Below are 20,778 nucleotides of genomic sequence, written 5' to 3'. Positions count from 1 at the left end.
TCCGAAACTTATAACCTAACCGCTTCTCGACTAGTAGACTTTATTTAGCTGCTTGAGTGACTTGCTGTCTCGCTATTATCGCACTGTGATTTTCGAATGCCCCGATTCCAACCTAATGCCAATCCCTCTCTAATGCTTCTTCTTTTCCAGCGTTCCTCGCTTTTTATATCAGTTTTCCCGCCTAAATTCTTCCCGTGGTCTCTTTAATTCCTTTATAGTAAACTTTCAGCTTTCTCCCCACGTTCTGTTCCAAAAACGTGCTCGTTCACTTACATACGTTTCCATGACAACCAAACAAAATATAATAAAATCGAGGTATTGCATAACGCTAAACTTCTACAAATAGGAATAAATAAGGAATATTTACATTTCAAATAATGCGCAGTTAAATTATCAAATACAAGTTCTTATAATATTAACATAGTAATAATTAAAATAGCTTAATAATATTTAATACAGTCTTTTTATTATTAATACATATATCTTGATTAAATAATTAAATATTAGACAAAATTAAAATAGTTATATGAATATTAAATTGTAAAATAAGTTGTTTACATTAAATAATATTTACAAGTCTAGCCTTTGTGATGGAAGATCATGCTGGATTCTGAAGCAAATAATAATTATTCTAATCTCTACATAATCAGAATCCAACACTCCAAACCTTAACAAGTATGGCTGCATAAATCTACCAAAGATTTGGGAGACAGTCATCCTAAGACCAAATTAATATTTATTACTTTTATTGTATTTTATTTATTTTTTATTTTATTTTATTTTTTCAAACTTTCTAAGACAATCATTTGAACTACTTCAAAACTTTGAACTTTTTTTTTTTTGAACCTAGATGGCGCCATATTATGACTTGAGTCTTGTGTTGCATGCTGCAATTACTTATACTAACCCCACTGTCACACCGGATTGTGGTTGTCTTGCATTTGTAACAAACTTTGTGTTGTGTGCTCTGAAGATGCAGGATATAATACTAGCGAAATATTAGCTTTTAAGTTAATAAATAGTTATTTTCTTATACATCTGTGTTCATATCATACTGTGAAATCTATTACACAAGTAATAGATTTCACAGTATGATAAAAAGTTAAATAACAAGTTAATAACGAAAATAACAAGTTAAAAAGATAACATTAAGACATACTTTGCCAAAACTGCTTAGATATATGGATTACCAAAAATAAAGCATCTAAAGCAATAATGCCACTTAGACGAGCAAAATGCACTGGCTGTATTAAACAAGCTGACAAAACAACTATCATCAGCCTTATCAGGCAATTTCTCTACTCAATATCAAAAATGCAGAGGGTTTCAGAAACAAGATAGCAAATCTTCACTATCTTTTTCCAATATTCTGATCAGTTTAAACATTATTTTTCTCTTCACAAGCATTCCACTGATGGATACTCATTACAGTGAACCTATGGACTCTAGTTCTCTCTCATTACAGAGAACCAGGATCCACAGGAGTAGTTTGTTATAGCAGATGGTTTCAGCTATGCTAAATTTTCTTTAGCACAGCAATGTTCTTATTTATATATATATATATATATATATATATAAAACTCTGAAAAGTCCAAACCAAAGCCACATATATATATATATGGCTTTGGTTTGGACTTTTCAGAGTTTATTACACTGAGTGAGTGAGTCTGTTATAACAGTGTTTGTTATAGTGAGCGTTCACTGTATTGAATTTACTATCATTGCATGATACTTTGAATTCAAGGTAAATTATATAAACAACTTGAAAGAATGGCTATTGGTTTTCCTATCTCATCTATTCTTGCCAAGTGCTATATCCTATCCTTAATACATCTCACACACTAGTCAAATATCTATACAAATTATTATGCGAATGATGTTTTTGTTATCTGGAATTATTCTTAAAAAGAAATTCAAGCATTTCCACACAAGACTAACCAGAGTATCTTTCTGAGTGGAGTTGATCTGTTTTCCCTTCCTAGCACTCTCATATTTAAAAACCAATGGTAGTCTAATTTCTGTTTACAGAGAGAAAAACAATAAAAGAATACATTGAAGTAATGTCTCACCATGGTCCTAACCAAAAGTTGAGTATTATCATAACATTGTTCCATTGAAGATTGACATGATTACTAGATATATAGAAATGTTTTGGGAAAATTTGGAGAAAATAACAAAAGCTAATAATAATGGCAAGTACCAGAGGGATTTCTGTTGCGGACATGGACTAGATATTACTAATACCATCTTCAAAAATGAAAATATGCACAAATTCTCATGGAGAGAAGAGGCAAAATATAAGAAACAGTATCACTATGTCATTGGTGATAGCAATGTTTCCCCACTGGATCAGGACACAAGAGTATACAGAGGATTTGAAATTGAAAGTGATAGCCATGAGCAGCATAAAACTGAATTTCATATTAAAAAGAAGACAGTCTGTGTGCAAGAAAGTTTTAAAACGAATCAAAGTTGAGCAGCTTTCAGAGATAAAGTGTAGACTTAATGTTTGTGTATTTGAGTCTACAGGAAAAGTGAAAAGTTTGAAAATAAGAACCAAACCTTGGAGATTCAGTGGCAAACTCTGAAGAAAACACTGACTGATTGCCAGAGAGGCATGTGGTGAGTTGTCTGCAAGGATAGAAAAATCAGAACTCCACAGCACATTCATGAAGATCCAAGAGGTAGTAAAGGAAAAGAAGAAGAAAGCACATTGAAGGTTCCTGACAAGTAAGTCAGCTGGTGCTTTTACAGAATGCAGAGAAAAATGTAAGAAAGCATAGCACTGTGTAAAACTTGCTCACCAAAATAATATTTTCTATAATCTTAACTTTGTTAAGAATATAGAAAATAAATATCAGGCAGGTGACAAAATCTTTTGGAGGATATTGAAAAAACTTAGAAACTGAAGAAAGAGTTACTGTAAAAGGAATCAGAGATAATAAAGGTGACATGAATACCGAAGATACTCTAGATGTTCGGAGTAATTACTTTGAAAGACTGCTAAATGAAAAAAAATTGGTGAAGTGGTGCTGGCACAGTGGTAAAACACACAACAGGCATGCAATCATGAATACATGGCAATACTTAAAGTAGAAAAAGTCATCAAAAAACTGAAACGTGGAAATGCAGCTGGAGTAGATGATATTACACCACAGATGCTCAAATATGAAGGTATAAAAGTTTTACAGTGCATAATTCACTGTATAATTCCAAGGACCTAGCCAGATGGTTGAATTCAGGATGACTGAAGTAGAGCTCCCATAGTATTCATCTATAAAAAAGGGAAATAAAACTGATTGTGAGAATTATGGAGGTATTTCCCTACTGAGTTTTCTGGTAAGATTTATGCAATTTACAAAAGGACTAAGAAAATGTATGGAAGGGAAGATTGGTGAAGAAGAAGCTGGATTCAGGCCAAATAGCGGTTGTCAGGTCAGATTTTCACTTTAAGGCAAATAGTTGAGAAAATATGGAATATAACAAGGATCTGTATTTAAGTTTTGTAGATTTGGAAAAGGCATATGAAAAAGTGCCAAGAAAAAAGTTGTTCAAAAAATGCTCTTATGCTCATATGCTGCAAATGGGAGATTATATCAAGCAATACTTAGTCTTTATTTAAGTTGTAAGTCAGCAATTAGGATTGAAACAGGTTGAGGAAGATGGCTTAATATTAAATCAGGTGTGAGACAAGGATATACCTTATCCCCTCTGTTATTCATCATCTATATGAATCATATTATGGAGCAAAGTGGTATTTTTAATCCTGATGTCAAAATTGGAGATGTTAATCTCAATTCATTACTTTCTGCAGATGATGCTGTACTTCTAAATGAATTCAATACAAGTCTGCAAGATTCTATGATTAAATTGAATAACTATTGTAATAAATTTGCTATGAAAATCAGTGATAAAAAGAAAATGAAAATTGGTAGAAACATTGAAAATATCAACTGCATCTTGAATGGAGTATCTATATAATAAGTAAAACATTTCAGCTACATAGGCACAATTTTTAGTGAAGATGGCAAATTAAATATGAAAATAGACCAGAGAATTAACAAAGCTGGTATTGTAGGAAGTCAACTGAATAAATTTATAAGGCATAAGAGAGAAATTAATCAAAACACTATACTAGCTGTATACAAGACAGTGTTCAAGCCAATTTTAACATATGGATCTGAGAGCTTGGTTAGAACTAAAACATTTGATCAAAGACCAAAGACATGAGAGTTCTGAGAACGATCACTGAAGTGAACAGATGGCATCAAAGGCAATATCATATTTAAAATGTGGATATTAGGAAAGAACCTGATATTGTTAGCATTCAGGAATGTGTCAACAGAGCAAATATCATGTGATGGTCACTTAAACAGAATGGGATAGGAAAGCAAGTCTTCTTTGCCAGGCTGTAAGGAAAAAGATCTATTGATACAAATTTGCCTTAGATGACAAAAATATAAGAACTGATAATAGTGGAATCTTGTCATATAACAGATTTATTCCAAGTTAGTCGATAGGCAGTTAGTAATGATGTAACTTTTCATGTATTACTATCATAATAATATTTTGTATATCCCTTAAGGGTACATGTCAGGAATTTGATGACAAGTTACATTATGATAGGCTACTCCTATACAGAAACAGAACACTTCACATCAAATTGCTCTAATACCTTAAAAAAGCATATCCAACTTTCTTTCAGAAGTGTGTATTATACGTGTCATGCATCGTAGGAAGGGTCACTGCTCAGATCAGTTTCAAACTTTACTAAGATAATGAACAAAACACCTTGCTACAAACTATCTCTTATCCATTAGTTATTTCAATTACATGCAGTAACTGTTTAAAATTATTGGGTCTATTCCATTTTTAACATGAACTATTTTTAACTACTTTTTTAAAAGTTTTTTAAAACTGTATAACAGTAAATCTTAAGACTTGTGAAGTGGTCATGGCGAACATTAGAATTTCATTCTCTGGTACTTGAGAAAATGAAGCATAATTTTATTTTTTATATTTCATCAACTGGGAGGAGACCTCCACATTGCCTTTCAGGAATGTGGAGAACTAACTGGAACTTTTGACGTAATGTCCAATCTTCACCTTCACGCAGTGTGCCCAGTTAATAGGTATGTACTGGGTAGTGAACAAATGAGGATGGGATGAAAATTTGGGACTTAGCTGACCAAACTGTACTCTCTATTGGATTAAACCACAAACATGTATGATGGTACAACATGATCAGATTTCATGCCGGCTGGGGCGTCACCTCATTAAACAAGGCCCCAATGTTTTCATCAGGGAACCAGAGCAAACAGTGAAATATCAACTACTGGAACAAGCTCCAACTCAAAATCTAGAAGAATAAACCCAACATCAGAAGAACTGAAGATAGGAACCATCAATATTAGGAGTATTAATAGAAAAGAAAAGTATTAATCAAAATTCAATGAAAATATTTCAGAACTGCTGTCTGCACAATTGCAAAACGAAATTGAACCCTCTCAGTGGAATAGACTACAAGCAGTTATCATAACATCTGTTAAAAACCACATCAATAAACAAGAAGAAAGAAAGAAAAAAAACCATGAATAACTCAAGAGGAAACCTTATTGATGAAAGAAGAACATGGAAAAGAGGAGCAAATGAAGAAGAAAGGTTTGCGAGTGAATGCAGACTTTTTCTTCCCCCCCCTTACCTCCTTTTGCACATCCTGGAGATCATTCTGTAGGCTTGAGGTGGATGAATCAATATTTGTTGCATCACAAACGCTGGTCGATTGGTAGAGCCTCTGCTACTAATGGCTCAGTTAATTTGAGCGCTGTTAGTAGTTTGAAGGGACCAATCGTTCGATGCTGTTGGCACACTCTCCCTCGATGAGTCTTTGGACTACCTGGAGATGTCAAATAATAATAATAATAAAACTCTGGATAAAAGAATCAAACAGTTATGTAAAAGACCGAAAGAAAACTGGATAAATAGGCAGTGCACTGAGATAGAAGAATTACAAAATAGGAACAAAACCAGAGAAGCATTCCTGAAAGTGAAAGAACTTAATGGAAAAGCAAAACATACACAGTCTAATAACATCAAGGACAAAGATGGAAACATACTCATTGATAAGGGAAAAGATAAATGGAAGATGGGTGGAGTACTTATCAGACCTCTATGATGATGATAATGGTAACATGTTAGATGATTCACGACACCTTAAGTTAAATGTAACAACAGATACCACTCTACCCACAAGAAAGGAGGTAGAACAAGCAATCAAGAATCTTCCTAATAATAAATCCCCTGGATGTGATAATATTCTGGCTGAGCTGCTGAAAGCTTTGAATGGCAATAATAACTATTTAGTGGAATCCATTCAGGACATCTATAAAACAATACAATTACCTGAAGTTTTTACAACATCTATCTGCATACCAATTCCAAAGAAACATAATGCACAAAATTGTGAGGATTACAGAACTGTGAGCCTACTATCCCATGCATCTAAAATTATTTTAACCAGCAAATTTTGTTAACAAGCAAACTGAAAGAGCCATAAGCAGTGAATTGAGTGAACAACAGAAAGGCTTCCGAAGAGGAATGGGAACCATTAATGCTATCCTGGAACTAAAAATATTAATAGAAAGATCACTCGAAAGAAATAAGAACATTTACATATGCTTCATAGACTTTCAGAAGGCTTTTGACCGGGTAAAACATAATAAAATGTTCAATATATTAGATAAATTAGACATAGAAGTTCATGTACTTAAGATTATAAAAATGATTTACAACAAACAGAAAATGCAGCTGTTTAACAATGAGACTTCTGTAGTGAAAATAAAAAGGAGTTAGACAAGGTTGTATCCTTTCACCAAATCTATTTAATATCTATAGTGAGACAGTGATGAAAAAGATTGAAAAACAAAAAATAGGAATTAGTATCAATGGTATAAAATACAACAATCTTAGATATGCTGATAATATCATTCTAATAGCAGAAAACAGAAACAAATTAATCAAATTACTGCAGCTACTAATTGAAGAGGGTAAAGAATTTGGATTAGATATAAATGCAAAAATGACCAAATTTATGAAAATCTCAAAAGAAAGCAGATCCGAGCCAGAAATATTCATAAACAATATGAAAATTGAACATACAACAGAATACAAATATTTAGGCACCTACTACTGCAGATGGAAAGCAAGTAAAGAAATAAAAATAAGAACAGCCATAGCTAAAGATGCATTCTGGAAAAATAAAGATCTGCTCAGAAGTTCTGTGAGAATCGAGACAGAGAAAAGAATGATAAGAACATTAGTGTGGCTAATTTTCACATATGGAAGTGAGACCTGGATATTCAAGAAGAGAGTAAGGCAACAGATAATGGCCTTTGAAATGTGGTGCTATATGAGAGTTCTGAAAATCCCTGTTGGACAGAACATATGACAAATACAGATGTCCTACAGAGAATGAGAACACGGAGATCTTTATTACAGGAAATGATCCAGAAAAGATGCAGGACATGTACTGAGAAGTTCAGCAGGACAGAGGATACTAACAGTTTTAGAAGGAAAAATTATGGGAAAAGGATCAAGAGGCAAAAAAACGAAGGACACGGATTGAAGATAAGATCATGGACAGGATCACATGGCTATGCAGAAACAAAAAGAAAAGCCACCAACAGAGAGAGAACTGGAAGGACATGGTGTTGAACCCTCTCACTGAGGAAGCTACATGAAGAAAGAAAGAAATCTAAAAGAATTTGAACTTGCAGAAGAATTGGAAAAGTACCATGTGGACATAATTGGAATTACTGAGACAAAGAAGACCTTAGTAAATAATAAGTATAGAATGTTATTTTCAGGCAATAATGATCACGGAAAGAAAGGAGTAGAGATTTCTTGATTGGAAGGCAGTTTCAGTTAGTAGAGTCATGTAGGCAAGCTTCAAAAGTGGAACTGGACAATGAAACTTATTTGTGCCTATGGTCTCCCACAGAAGGTTTTTTTCTAAAGAAGAAGTGGAGGAAATTTTTGAGTGTCAATTAGAACAGGAAGCTGACATAATGTGTGTCATGTCGGAAGCTTAATGCAACAACCACGTGTTGCATTAAGCTTCCGAAGATTTGGGAAACACTCATCACCAGAGGTCCCACCTTACCGCCCTTAGAGGGTGCTCCACCTAGATAGGACTTTAGTGTCACCCACGTGGTTGGGCTTAGTATTGTAAGTTTTTGTGTGCATGTTACATTAATTGTTTTTGTAATCCCCGTAGATGTCCTAGTGACTAGGACGAAATATAGGAGTATTAAATTCTAATTTAATTCTTTCTGAGTGTTGTAAAAAATCCATTAAACCTCCAACATAATGTCCTCACAGCACTTAAGCCTCTACACAAGAATTCTAATCATCCATGGAGAAGATTTAGCACGTAAATCCAAGCAATACGGTAAGTCAAAACTACGACTATCTAGACAACTAAATAGGCTGGCCTTTTTAAAAAGATGTCAGGATACAAGAGTGATACCGAAATGCGTTAAAATGAAGACCAATTTCCATTCCAAAAAAGCACTCCGTATATATAAACGTGCCAGCCTAGCATTACTACGCAAGCAAATCGCCTCTACTCGTGCCGCCCTCGCAGTGACGAACGCCGCCATTGGCTCCCTACATACAGAGCTCTCCACTGTTCTTAACCCTGAACTTTGGTCGATTCTCTCTGACATTTCGGAAACTTCCGCACAGAGAGAATTTCAAAAAATAAAAAACAAACACGTCAAGAAATACAGCAACCTGGTTAAAGACAAACCACAACCACAAATTCAACCGCTCCAGACAGTAATTAACCTCTCTTCCAAAAGGCTCAACGAGGATGCCATCAGCGCCCTTGGCCTCGGCCGTAATTTTCCCGTCGCCCCGAAAGAAGTGCTGGTGCTCGATGTAATGGTTAACGTCGAACGGGGGATCGGTCGCTTACCGTCGGAGGTAGCCAACAACATCAGACTCGACGTAGCCAACATCCTCACTCACTCTTCGCCTCCAAAAAGTAACTTATCTTATGCCCAACGCACGGCTCTCCAGAAATTACGCAAAGAAAAAAGTATCGTCATCACCAGAGCGGATAAGGGTAATGCCACAGTTGTTCTTAATACCAGCGAATACAATCATAAAATGAACACTATCCTCCGCGATCGCGCTACCTACATCCCGCTAGAACACGACCCCACAAAAACACAAGTTAAGAAATTAAAAATCTTACTTAAAAAAGTAACCTCCTGGCCCCCTGACGTCACGAAAAAACTTAAACCTTTCCGCTCCCGTCCCCCCCGAATATACGGTTTACCAAAAATCCACAAACCCAATTCCCCACTCAGACCTATAGTAGATGCCACCAATGCACCTTGTTACAGACTGTCTAAACAGCTGGCCAACTCTCTGTCCCCCCTCACCGGAAATTCAGCTTCCTATATAAAAAACTCGACCCACTTTAAAGCCCTCACAGAAAATTTAACCTTGAACAATACAGACATATTGGTAAGCTTTGATATCTCCTCTTTGTTTACCAATATTCCCTTAACTGACACTTTATCTCTCTTAGAAAACGTTTTCCCCTCTGACATCTTAGATCTCTTTTCCTTTGCCATCAACTCTGGGTATTTCTCTTGGAATAACAAAATCTACAAGCAGATAGAAGGAACCGCCATGGGTTCTCCCCTCTCACCCTTGCCAATTTCTATATGGAAGATTTCGAAAAACGAGCCGTAGACTCAGCCCCACTCAAACCTTCTATCTGGCTAAGGTATGTAGATGATGTGTTCTCCATTTGGCCTCATGGCCCAGACACGTTAGACTCCTTCCTCGGTCATCTCAATAGCCTACATCCAAGAATCCAGTTTACTATGGAAAAGGAAAAGAACAATTGTTTACCCTTCCTGGACACCTTAGTCACGCGCCTGCCCAATGATACACTTGCCTTCACTGTATACAGAAAACCCACACACACACAGGCAGATACATTCACAAACTCTCCCACCACCACCCCTCACAACAATATGGCATCTTTAAAACCCTTATCAAGAGAGCCCACAATCTTTGTTCCAGTGGAACCGCCCTCACCACTGAGCTTAACCACATACACAGAACTTTCCTCTCCAATGGCTACAGTGAACACAGTATCAAAAAAATAATCAATTCCTCCCCCATTCCATGTCCCTCTCGTCAACAAGAATTTAAAAATGCCATCACCATACCCTACATCCGAGGCACTTCGGAAAAAATAGCCAAGATACTAAAAAAGTATAACCTACACACAGCATATAAGCCCCACTGCAAACTTGCTACCCTTATCCGTTCTACGAAAGATCAGCTCCCCCCTCTCTCTCTGCCTGGAGTTTACAAAGTACCCTGTTCCTGTAAGCTTGCATACTTTGGACAGACAGGCAGATCAGCATCCATCCACCTGGAGGAACACAAGTCGTACATCGTTAAACACAACTATGGCCATTCAGGCTTGGCTGACCATGTTTTGGACACCACCCACAGAGTATCATGGAAGAAAACCACCATGCTCCACCACAGCAAATTCAAGAAAGAGAGACTTTTCTTAGAAGCAGCAGCAGCTCTCAGAAACCAACCAAATCTTAACAAATACGGTTGCATTAAGCTTCCGAAGATTTGGGAAACACTCATCACCAGAGGTCCCACCTTACATTCCAGGCCACCTTACTGCCCTTAGAGGGCACTCCACCTAGATAGGACTTTAGTGTCACCCACGTGGTTGGGCTTAGTATTGTAAGTTTTTGTGTGCATGTTATATTAATTGTTTTTGTAATCCCCGTAGATGTCCTGGTGACTAGGACGAAATATAGGAGTATTAAATTCTAATTTAATTCTTTCTGAGTGTTGTAAAAAATCCATTAAACCTCCAACATAATGTCCTCACAGCACTTAAGCCTCTACACAAGAATTTAAGAGAAACAGTTGATTAATTGTTGGAATATGACAAGGATCTGTACTTCAATTTTGTAGATCTGGAAAAGGCATAGAACAAAGTACCCAATAGAAAAGCTTTATAAATTACTTCAATTATACGGGGTGAATGGAACATTATACAGAGCAATACATGGTCAATATTTACTCCGATCACAGATACGAGAACCTCAGTTGGCTTGGTGCCAAGAAGAGTCACACGTTCGCTGTCAGGCTACTACGCCGAAGTAGCATGGCAGCGAACGTGTTAATGTATGGAAGCGAAATCTGGAAAATAAAACAAAAAGACAAACAAGGATTAATAACTATAATAAATTTAGTTTAATCCTTTATCCAAGTGTGAGCAAACAAAGTTTGCGCCTGAAAATATCTTCAGGACTGAATATGGTGTTGTACTACCTTACCCCAGTAAGGTAGTACAACACCAGGAAACTCGTAGCAAATGTGGACCAAGCTAACAACACTCCTATCCCAGTATCTCCCATAATGCAAAACACATCTCCTTGTGGATATGTATAATGTTATGCATTAAGGGATTGGCTACTACCCAGACTAGTTTCGACCTTTACTGAGGTCTCTTCAGTGGGAGCCAGACCCAGAGGTGGAGATACCAGGCAGAAGCAATAGCGAGGTCATCTTTACGTATAGGAGTTGCCAAAAGGTGCTTGGTGTTGTACTACCTTACTGGGGTAAGGTAGTACAACACCATATTCAGTCCTGAAGATATTTTCAGGCACAAACTTTGTTTGCTCACACTTGGATAAAGGATTAAACTAAATTTATTATAGTCTAACCAAGTGAAAAATAAACTTTCAACATCTTTCTCTAAATCCAGAGTAATTTAATAAAAAAAGGTGGCACACCTTTTGGCAACTCCTATAGGTAAAGATGACCTTGCTATTGGAGTCAGGCCCAGAGGTGGGGAGAGGTGGAGGAAGGCCCAGAGGTGGAGATACCAGGCAGAAGCCTGGTATCTCCACCTCTGGGCCTTACTCCACCTCTGTTGTACTACCTTACCTCAGTAAGGTAGTACAACACCATATTCAGTCCTGAAGATATTTTCAGGTCCAAACTTTGTTTGCTCACACTTGGATAAAGGATTAAACTAAATTTATTATAGTCTAACCAAGTGAAAAATAAACGTTCAACTTTAAAGATTAATAACAGCAGAAATGAAGTTTATGAGAAAAACTGCAAAGTATACCCTATTTGATCACAAAAGAAGCAAAGATATGAAAGAATTAAACCAAGAACCAGTAATAGAAAAAATTAAAAAATATAAACATAAATGGTTGGAACACGTTCAAAGAATGAAAACAGAAAGATTAGCAAAACAAGCCTTAAAGTACAAGCCATTAGGAAAAAGAAAACCAGGACGTCCTCATAAACGATGACTTCCAAGACCGGAACAGGCCATGCTACGCCTAAATCCTTGATACGCATGATGATGATGATACGGTCTTTTACTATAATTTAGAATTAATTGATTAAAGAAAAATGTTCTCATGTATCTTCAATGGGCGAATGTCAGTTACAGATCTTTTAATTATAAATTTAATTACATATAATAAATTTATTCATCTTGTATAATGGAGACACGATAAACATATTATACTCTGAGATGCATTTAAGACATTTGATAAGCTTAAAGAGCTGCATAACAATATCAAAAAATATTTTTGTAATTTATTTTTTAATATTAAAAAAATAATTCTGACTGACAGTTTCATTGATTTTATTTTATATATGTAATTTCCCCCACTAGAGATTTCAAAAACCTATAGAACATTAATACTGTGAATGGATTAAGGATTTTTTTTTTTTTTACAATTTTTATTATTATTTTTTCTGCAGGTCCCCCCCCCCGATAATCCAGAAATCTGATGACCAACATGAAAGTTTTTCCAGTAAGCAGTGCAGTGGTCTCCTCCTGGGCTATCAAATTCATCTGCCCAATGACATTCATAGACATCCATATTTATAGTTATAATTAATGCAGAAGAACATCAACTGAGTCTGAAGACTCATTACAAGAGAACAGCACCATCTACATAAAATCTATTATAATTCTCCTTGACTGAAAAACCCCTCACAATAGACACTGGCAACCCATTCTACTTATTCACCACTCTCTCCAAGTGAAAAATGCAGTCCTCACACCACTGCTAACTGCATTCTTACTCAGTTTTCAGGAATGATCCCTTATTCTGCCTTTTCTAAACAAATGCTGAAAAATTTTCTCTGTATCACTTCTATAAAATCCTTTTAGTAGCCTAAATGTTTCTATAATATCCCACGTTTTCCACCTATCAACTTCTGCAACAACATATTCCACAAACCACTCACCATGTTGGTTACTCACCTCCTGATCCTCTCCACCAGGAAACCTATGTTACTAAACGTGTGCACAGTAATCTGTAGCTGTATCGAGGCCTTATAAAGAGGAATGATAACTTCCTTATCTCTGCTTGTTAACATCTTCTTCAATAACCAAGTAATCTTATGCCACTTTGAAATATGTTCTTTGATCTTCAACTCCTTATACACTGACATCCCCAATATCCCTAGTTTCATCAATGTACTACACCAGCTTGTAGTCTTTTCTCCCAATATGCATAACTTGACATTTTTCCACATTAAACTGGCTTCCCGTTATCTTTTGCATATACTGTTAGTCAATCTAGATCATCCTTTAAGCTCTCTACACAGTGATTAACTATTACATCACCTAATTTTTCATCATCAATAAACAACTGAATATCTCCCCCTTCTAATCATTTCCTATATCATGTACAAATTCAGCAGTTGTCGTCCAAGCATAGAGCCTGTGACATACTGCTAGTCACTTGCTGTCTCCTGGATTTTGCTTGTCCACACACTACTCTCTTCGCTATCAGTCCATTAGCACCTTCCATATCACCAGCTTCTTATAAATCTCTATTTATTCCAATTTGTGTAACAGAATTCCATGCAATTCTGTCAAATGCCTTTTACAAAACTAGCAGTATGATATAGTCACTCTCTTCATTCAAATTAGCATCACTCTGTTATAAAAAGTAAATAAATTACAAGGTGTAATCTACATTTTACCAAGCCATAACCCCCCCCCCCCAACCACTGACTATCATATTTTATCTACCATTATAGTACATTATCACTCCTATAAGATGCTTTTTGTAACTTAAACCCTTCTACAATATTTCTTGTTTCTGTTACAAATTCCCAACAAGAGTAATACTATTATTTTTTTTTTCAAGCAGTAGTATCTTTTTTATCCAGATAGTTCAGTTAGTCTAAGGAAGTGAAGTAAAAGATGACTATTATTAAATAGCAATTCATCTTACCTTCACAATGGCTGATCGAGATGGAAAGTCTATACTCAAAATGTTTTTCAAATTTTGCATGGGTGAAATTGTTTCATTCCTAAAATTCCAAAAAACAGAAAATAATTTAAACTGAAATAAAAGAAATTTATAATTACATATTTGCCTAAATCATAAATTTAAAACAGTATATGCATTGTATATACATAATAGTGTGCTATTTTGTGTGTGTGTGTGTATATTTATATGGACACACACACATTTAAAAATGTGTCTCTACTCATTTCTGATATTCTACTTATTCTATGCACAATGACTAGTGGACACAATCAATATTACCATAACCAATTCTACATTATTATACATTATTATAGTGCAATTTCCAAAATTCACTGTAGGGAAAATGCAGTCAGGTAGAAAGCATGAGACATGCTCCAATTTAAAGGCACCTATTGCTCTGTGGTCCACATTCTATGTATCTTGGTATATGTCAATCTTATCAAAATTCTTGGGACAAGTGGTATAATTACATTCCATGAATTTCCTTCCATGAAAGCATGAAGTGTTTTATGTGTTGTAGAAAGACTTTTTGTGTACGTGCACAATCTATTTCGGTTAATTGGGACACATCGGGACCAGAATTAAGCCTCTGTCCCAATTATGTGAAATCTAATGTAAAATATATAAAAAACATTATTTATTTAAATTAATTATAACAGCAAAAATATGTACATATTTAAATTTCCCTCATTGTTAATATCAACAGAGAATGGCCTGTCCTTCAATGTAATCCTATTTAAAAATCATCATGATCCAGCTTCTCAGCTAATTCCTCTGGCTTCTGTTTTACCATTGGACCACTGATTTAGGCATCCTTAACATCAAGATCCTTACCTTCACAGAGCAGTTTCAACCTTTATTGAAGTACTGTTAAGGTGTGGGAGTATTTCTCTCCAAACCTCACTCAGTAACTCAAAGCATCACTCCTAAACACAAACTCTTAGTAGCTCTACTCAGTGACAGGCAGAAACCTGCTACCAAGCAAAACTGCTCTGCTCCCTGGAATCATGCCCAAAGCCAAACATTATTAAAGTGTCATCAAAGGGAGCCAGGCACAGAGATCAGATACTACGGTTGAATTAATGCAGAAGTCAAATATTTCCCATATACAAGTTGGGAAAAGGTATATCACCTTATTAGTGAAATACTCTGGATCAGAGAGAGTTACATAACGTCGTTTCACTTGGATTCAATTTAATTAAACCTGCAAGAAATTAATTTAGTCCTTCATCCAAGTGTAAGCAAACAAAGTTTGTGTATGAAGCATCTTCACAACTGCCAACTTGTATATAGTTAATCATAAGGTGAACCTTTTTGCTACTTATATATGGGAAATATGATGTCTGCATTAATTCAACCTTGGTATCTCTTCTGGGTCTGGCTTCCACTGATAAGACCTCAATAAAGATCAAAAGCAGTCTAGATAGTGACCTTTCCCATAATGCATAGCACTCTATCTATATGTTCACTGGACATTTACATGCTGTATGGTCACTCTGATGCTCGGTGATGTGCCACACCAGCAGTCCTGTTGTTTGTTTTCCTGGAGATTTTAACTCTCTATCTTCAGGAAAGCAAACAACGGGACTGCTGGTGTGGCACATCACCGAGCATCAGAGTGACCATACAGCATCTGTAGATGCCCAGTGAACATATAGGTAGAGTGCTATGCATTATGGGAAAGGTCACTATCTAGACTGCTTTTGATCTTTATTGAGGTCTTATCAGTGGAAGCTAGACCCAGAAGAGATACCAAGGTTGAATTAATGCAGACATCATATTTCCCATATATAAGTAGCAAAAAGGTTCACCTTATGATTAACTATATACAAGTTGGCAGTTGTGAAGATGCTTCATACACAAACTTTGTTTGCTTACACTTGGATGAAGGATTAGTCACACCATCCATCTAATTGATGGTCTATCCCTTCCTCTTTTTCCAGGAACTTTACCTTCTATTACTGTTCTCAGAAGTCCCACCTTCCATCCTTTCAATGTGTTCAAAATATTTTAACTTTCTTCTGTCAATACTCTTAAGGAGCCTTAAAGTTCTATTGATCTTTTCTAACACCCATTCATTTGTATGATTTTCAGTATATGATATCCTCAACAGCCTTACAGAAGGCTGTTGAGAATATCTCATCTCAAAAGCAAATATCTGTTTCTAATCTGACTTCTTTAGGTTCCAAGTTTCACATCTACCCTTCCAGATTTTAGACAAGTCTCTGACTTGTTTAAGCCATCCCTAACCTTCTTCTGACATCTTATGAACAGCAATTCTTCATATTAATAATGATCCCAGGTACTCAAACTTGCTGACTTCAATTCTTTCTCCATTAACCACCTTACCGGCCATTATGGATTAAATAGGCATCCTCATACGCTTCGTATCCATCATATATTTCAATGTAATATCAATGGTATTACAATTTAATATGCACTTCGCATCCATGATAATCTTGACGTCTATAGACGTCTTGGCCAGTAGCATGGTTAAGGTATACTTATTTCTCAAGAGATTCCCTGTTTGTACTATTCTCGTAGACAGGCTTATACGTTGGTTATACATTTCTAAATAACTTAGGGAATTGAAACAACGTAGATCCGAATATAAATTAAATTATATTTTAATAGATATTTCCGATATTTCGCCAATGTCACATTGCCATTTTCTAAAGGAACTTACAAAAAGGCAGGTGCACACAAGGCAATAACAATACAGTAACTGAGAATGAAGATTTGAAGCTATCGTTCTCCTAGAAGTCCTGATGGTGCCCTCTGGCGGGCTAAGTAGGCGTTCTTGGCCATTGGGCTGAAGGTCTGCTGATGTATGCCTCCCAAATTTGGGGCAGTCGCATACAACCAAATTTGTTGAGGTTTGGAGAGTTTCTTAGGGCAGAGGCTGATTCCATAAATAATCTTTCGAATTTATATTTGCTCCGGTGTATAATTGTTGCTTTCTTCCACCGTATTCTGTGGCGAGTATCTAGAGCATGGTCTGCAAGACCAGAATGGCTATACTTGTAAAACCGGATGTAGTCCTTGTGTTCAGAAATTCTGATATTCGCTTTCCTGCCTGTTTGGCGAAAGTACGACAGTTTACAACTGCAAGGGACCTGGTATACACCATGTAGGTCTAGGGGAAGTGGTTGGTCTTTGGTAGAGCGGATAAGGGATGCCAAGTTTCTGTAAGGTCTGTAACAGGAGGTGAGGTCATGTTTTTTTTAGAATTTTGGTAATTTTTTCTGAGGTGCCTCGGATGTAGGGAATGGTGATGGATTTAGAGTAATCTTTATGTGGAGGGGGGAGAAGGGGGGGCTGTGGTTTGTAGGTTTTAATATTTTTTGGATTTTTTTGGGGGGTAGCCATTGGCTGAGAAAGTGTTGAGGATGTGATTTAGTTCAGTGTTAAGGGCTATGTCGTTAGAACAGATTAGTTTAGCCCTGTTGTATAGTGTTTTTACCACTCCATATTGTTGTGAGGGGGGGGGGGGATTGTTGGTGGATGTATCTGCCTGTATGGGTGGGTTTTCTGTAAACTGAGAAAACCAAACAAATAGAGGGGACAGCCATGGGCTCACCACTCTCACCAACCTTGGCCAATTTCTTTATGGAGACCTTTGAGGAAAAAGCCTTAGCCTCTGCCCCACAAAAACCAACCATATGGCTTCGCTACGTTGATGACGTGTTCGCTATTTGGCCACATGGCTCTGAAACACTCCTCTCCTTCCTTATACACTTAAACAACCAACACGCCAGAATCAAGTTCACCCTGGAAAAAGAGGAAAACAACTGCCTCCCTTTCCTAGACACACTAGTCACCCGCCAGCCTGATGGAACTTTGGTTTTCTCAGTTTACAGAAAACCCACTGAGTGGTAAAAACACTATACAATAGGGCTAAACTAATCTGTTCTAACGACATAGCCCTTAACACTGAACTAAATCACATCCTCAACACTTTCTCAGCCAATGGCTACCCCCCCCCAAAAAAATATTAAAACCTACAAACCACAGCCCCCCCCTCCTCCCCCGTCCACAAAAAGATTATTCTAAATCCATCACCATTCCCTACATCCGAGGCACCTCAGAAAAAATTACCAAAATTCTAAAAAAACATGACCTCACCTCCTGTTACAGGCCTTACAGAAACTTGGCATCCCTTATCCGCTCTACCAAAGACCAACCACTTCCCCTAGACCTACATGGTGTATACCAGGTCCCTTGCAGTTGTAAACTGTCGTACTTTCGCCAAACAGGCAGGAAAGCGAATATCAGAATTTCTGAACACAAGGACTACATCCGGTTTTACAAGTATAGCCATTCTGGTCTTGCAGACCATGCTCTGGATACTCGCCACAGAATACGGTGGAAGAAAGCAACAATTATACACCGGAGCAAATATAAATTCGAAAGATTATTTATGGAATCAGCCTCTGCCCTAAGAAACTCTCCAAACCTCAACAAATTTGGTTGTATGCAACTGCCCCAAATTTGGGAGGCATACATCAGCAGACCTTCAGCCCAACGGCCAAGAACACCTACTTAGCCCGCCAGAGGGCACCATCAGGACTTCTAGGAGAACGATAGCTTCAAATCTTCATTCTCAGTTACTGTATTGTTATTGCCTTGTGTGCACCTGCCTTTTTGTAAGTTCCTTTAGAAAATGGCAATGTGACATTGGCGAAATATCGGAAATATCTATTAAAATATAATTTAATTTATATTCGGATCTACGTTGTTTCAATTCCCTAAGTTATTTAGAAATGTTTGTACTATTATTATCATTATTATTCAGGCCTCCATGGAGTCAAAAGACTCACCGTGGGAGGTCCTTCCAAAGTCTGTCAAGACTCATCGAGGGGAGGTTCCCCCTAAGAAACACAAAGTCTATCATACCACTCCTTAAACTCATTGACCGTTCTCGCCCTCACCACTCTATCAGGCAATGCATTCTATGGCTCAACCACCCTCCATGCAAAGAAACCACTCCTCACCCTCTTGCTCACAGTTTCCTTTCGTAACTTCCAGGGATGGCCTCTTGTCATCACTCCTTCCAAGTGAAAGAACTCTCCAGTGTCAACCGTGTAACCACCTCTCAACAGTTTAAAAGTCTCAAGCATATCACCTCTCCTTCTTCTATCCGCCAAACTCTGCAGTCCACATTCCCTCAGCCGATTCTCATAACTATCCTTGTACAGTCCTGAGACCATCTTTGTCATCTGTCTTTGTATCTTTTTCACAGTTAATTTATCCCCTTCAAATCCTGGGGACCAAATCTGAGAACAATAATCCGAGTGTGGTCTGATCAGAGACTTATACAACGGAATGATAACCCTCTTATCTCTGCAGGTCAGTGTCCTTCTCATAATTGCAGCAATCCTCTGTGTTACCTTCACCACCTTTGCAATATGTCCCCTAAACTTCAGGTTTCTATCAATCATCAACCCCAGATCTCTTGTCTCCCCAACTTCCTCCAGTATAACTCCTCCCATAGAGTGTGCAGCATCCCATCGATGTTTCCCAAACCTCAAGACCTTACATTTTGCTGCATTAAAATGACACCCCCATTCATTTGCCCATCTATTTAGCTTATTCAAATCCTCTAGTAGGGCTACCACATCTGCACTATTACTAATAATCCTTCCCAGCTTCGCATCATCCGCAAACAACTGAATATCCCCTTGCAATCCACTGGCAATGTCATTGATATAAAGGTTAAACAATATAGGTCCTAGTACTGAGCCCTGTGGGACCCCACTTGTAACCTTCTGTCTCCTTGAAACTGCTCCACTGTACACAACTCTCTGATACCTATCAGACAGCCAATCCTGTATCCAGTTGACCAATCTGACATCCAGACCTATGTGTTGCAACTTAAATATCAGCTTATCATGTGGCACCCTGTCAAATGCCTTTGCTAAGTCTAAGAAAATTGCAGTATATGCCTTTCCCTCATCTAATGTTCTTGTAACTTTATTATAAAAGGTTAGCATATTGCTAAAACAAGAGCACCCTTTCACAAATCCATGTTGACTCTCACAGATAACATTACCCTCATCTGCCCAGTGCTGTATACGGTCCCTCACTACTTTCTCCAAGATCTTAACAACTACTGATGACACACAGACTGGTCTATAATTAGACACTTCCAGTCTGTTACCACCCTTATGCAATGGCACTATCTTACCTTCCTTCCATTCCCTGGGCACCTTTGCCGAAGCCAGACTTTCATTGAAAAGCCAAGTTAAAGGCACTGTCAGTTCCCTAGCACATTCTCTCAAAACTCGTGGTGAAATACCATCCAGTCCCAAAGCTTTATTGACATCCAGAGTTCTCAGTATCTGAAACACACTCTCCTCCTGTACCTCTAAACCTTGAACCTGCCCTATCCCTCTAGCATTAAAAC

The 20,778-nt window shown here is 37.2% G+C and overlaps 1 protein-coding gene across 3 annotated transcripts in view; it reads right to left on the bottom strand.

Moving 5' to 3' along the window:
- The window catches only part of Fancl (E3 ubiquitin-protein ligase Fancl), a 305,279-nt gene that overhangs the window by 37,637 nt on the left and 246,864 nt on the right, over positions 1-20,778 (bottom strand). For all 3 annotated transcript variants that reach the window (XM_090399196.1, XM_090399198.1, XM_090399197.1), the window contains exon 11: positions 14,334-14,412. In XM_090399196.1, coding sequence (XP_090255322.1) covers positions 14,334-14,412 — 79 coding nt within the window. The remainder of the gene's footprint in view (positions 1-14,333; positions 14,413-20,778) is intronic.

The sequence above is a fragment of the Typopeltis vanoorti genome, chromosome 10 (genome assembly GCF_054136105.1).
Source record: "Typopeltis vanoorti isolate ZY-2024b chromosome 10, IOZ_Tvanoo_1.0, whole genome shotgun sequence".
In the NCBI taxonomy this organism is placed as follows: Eukaryota; Metazoa; Arthropoda; class Arachnida; order Uropygi; family Thelyphonidae; genus Typopeltis; species Typopeltis vanoorti.
This window is presented reverse-complemented; position numbering and strand designations above follow the sequence as displayed.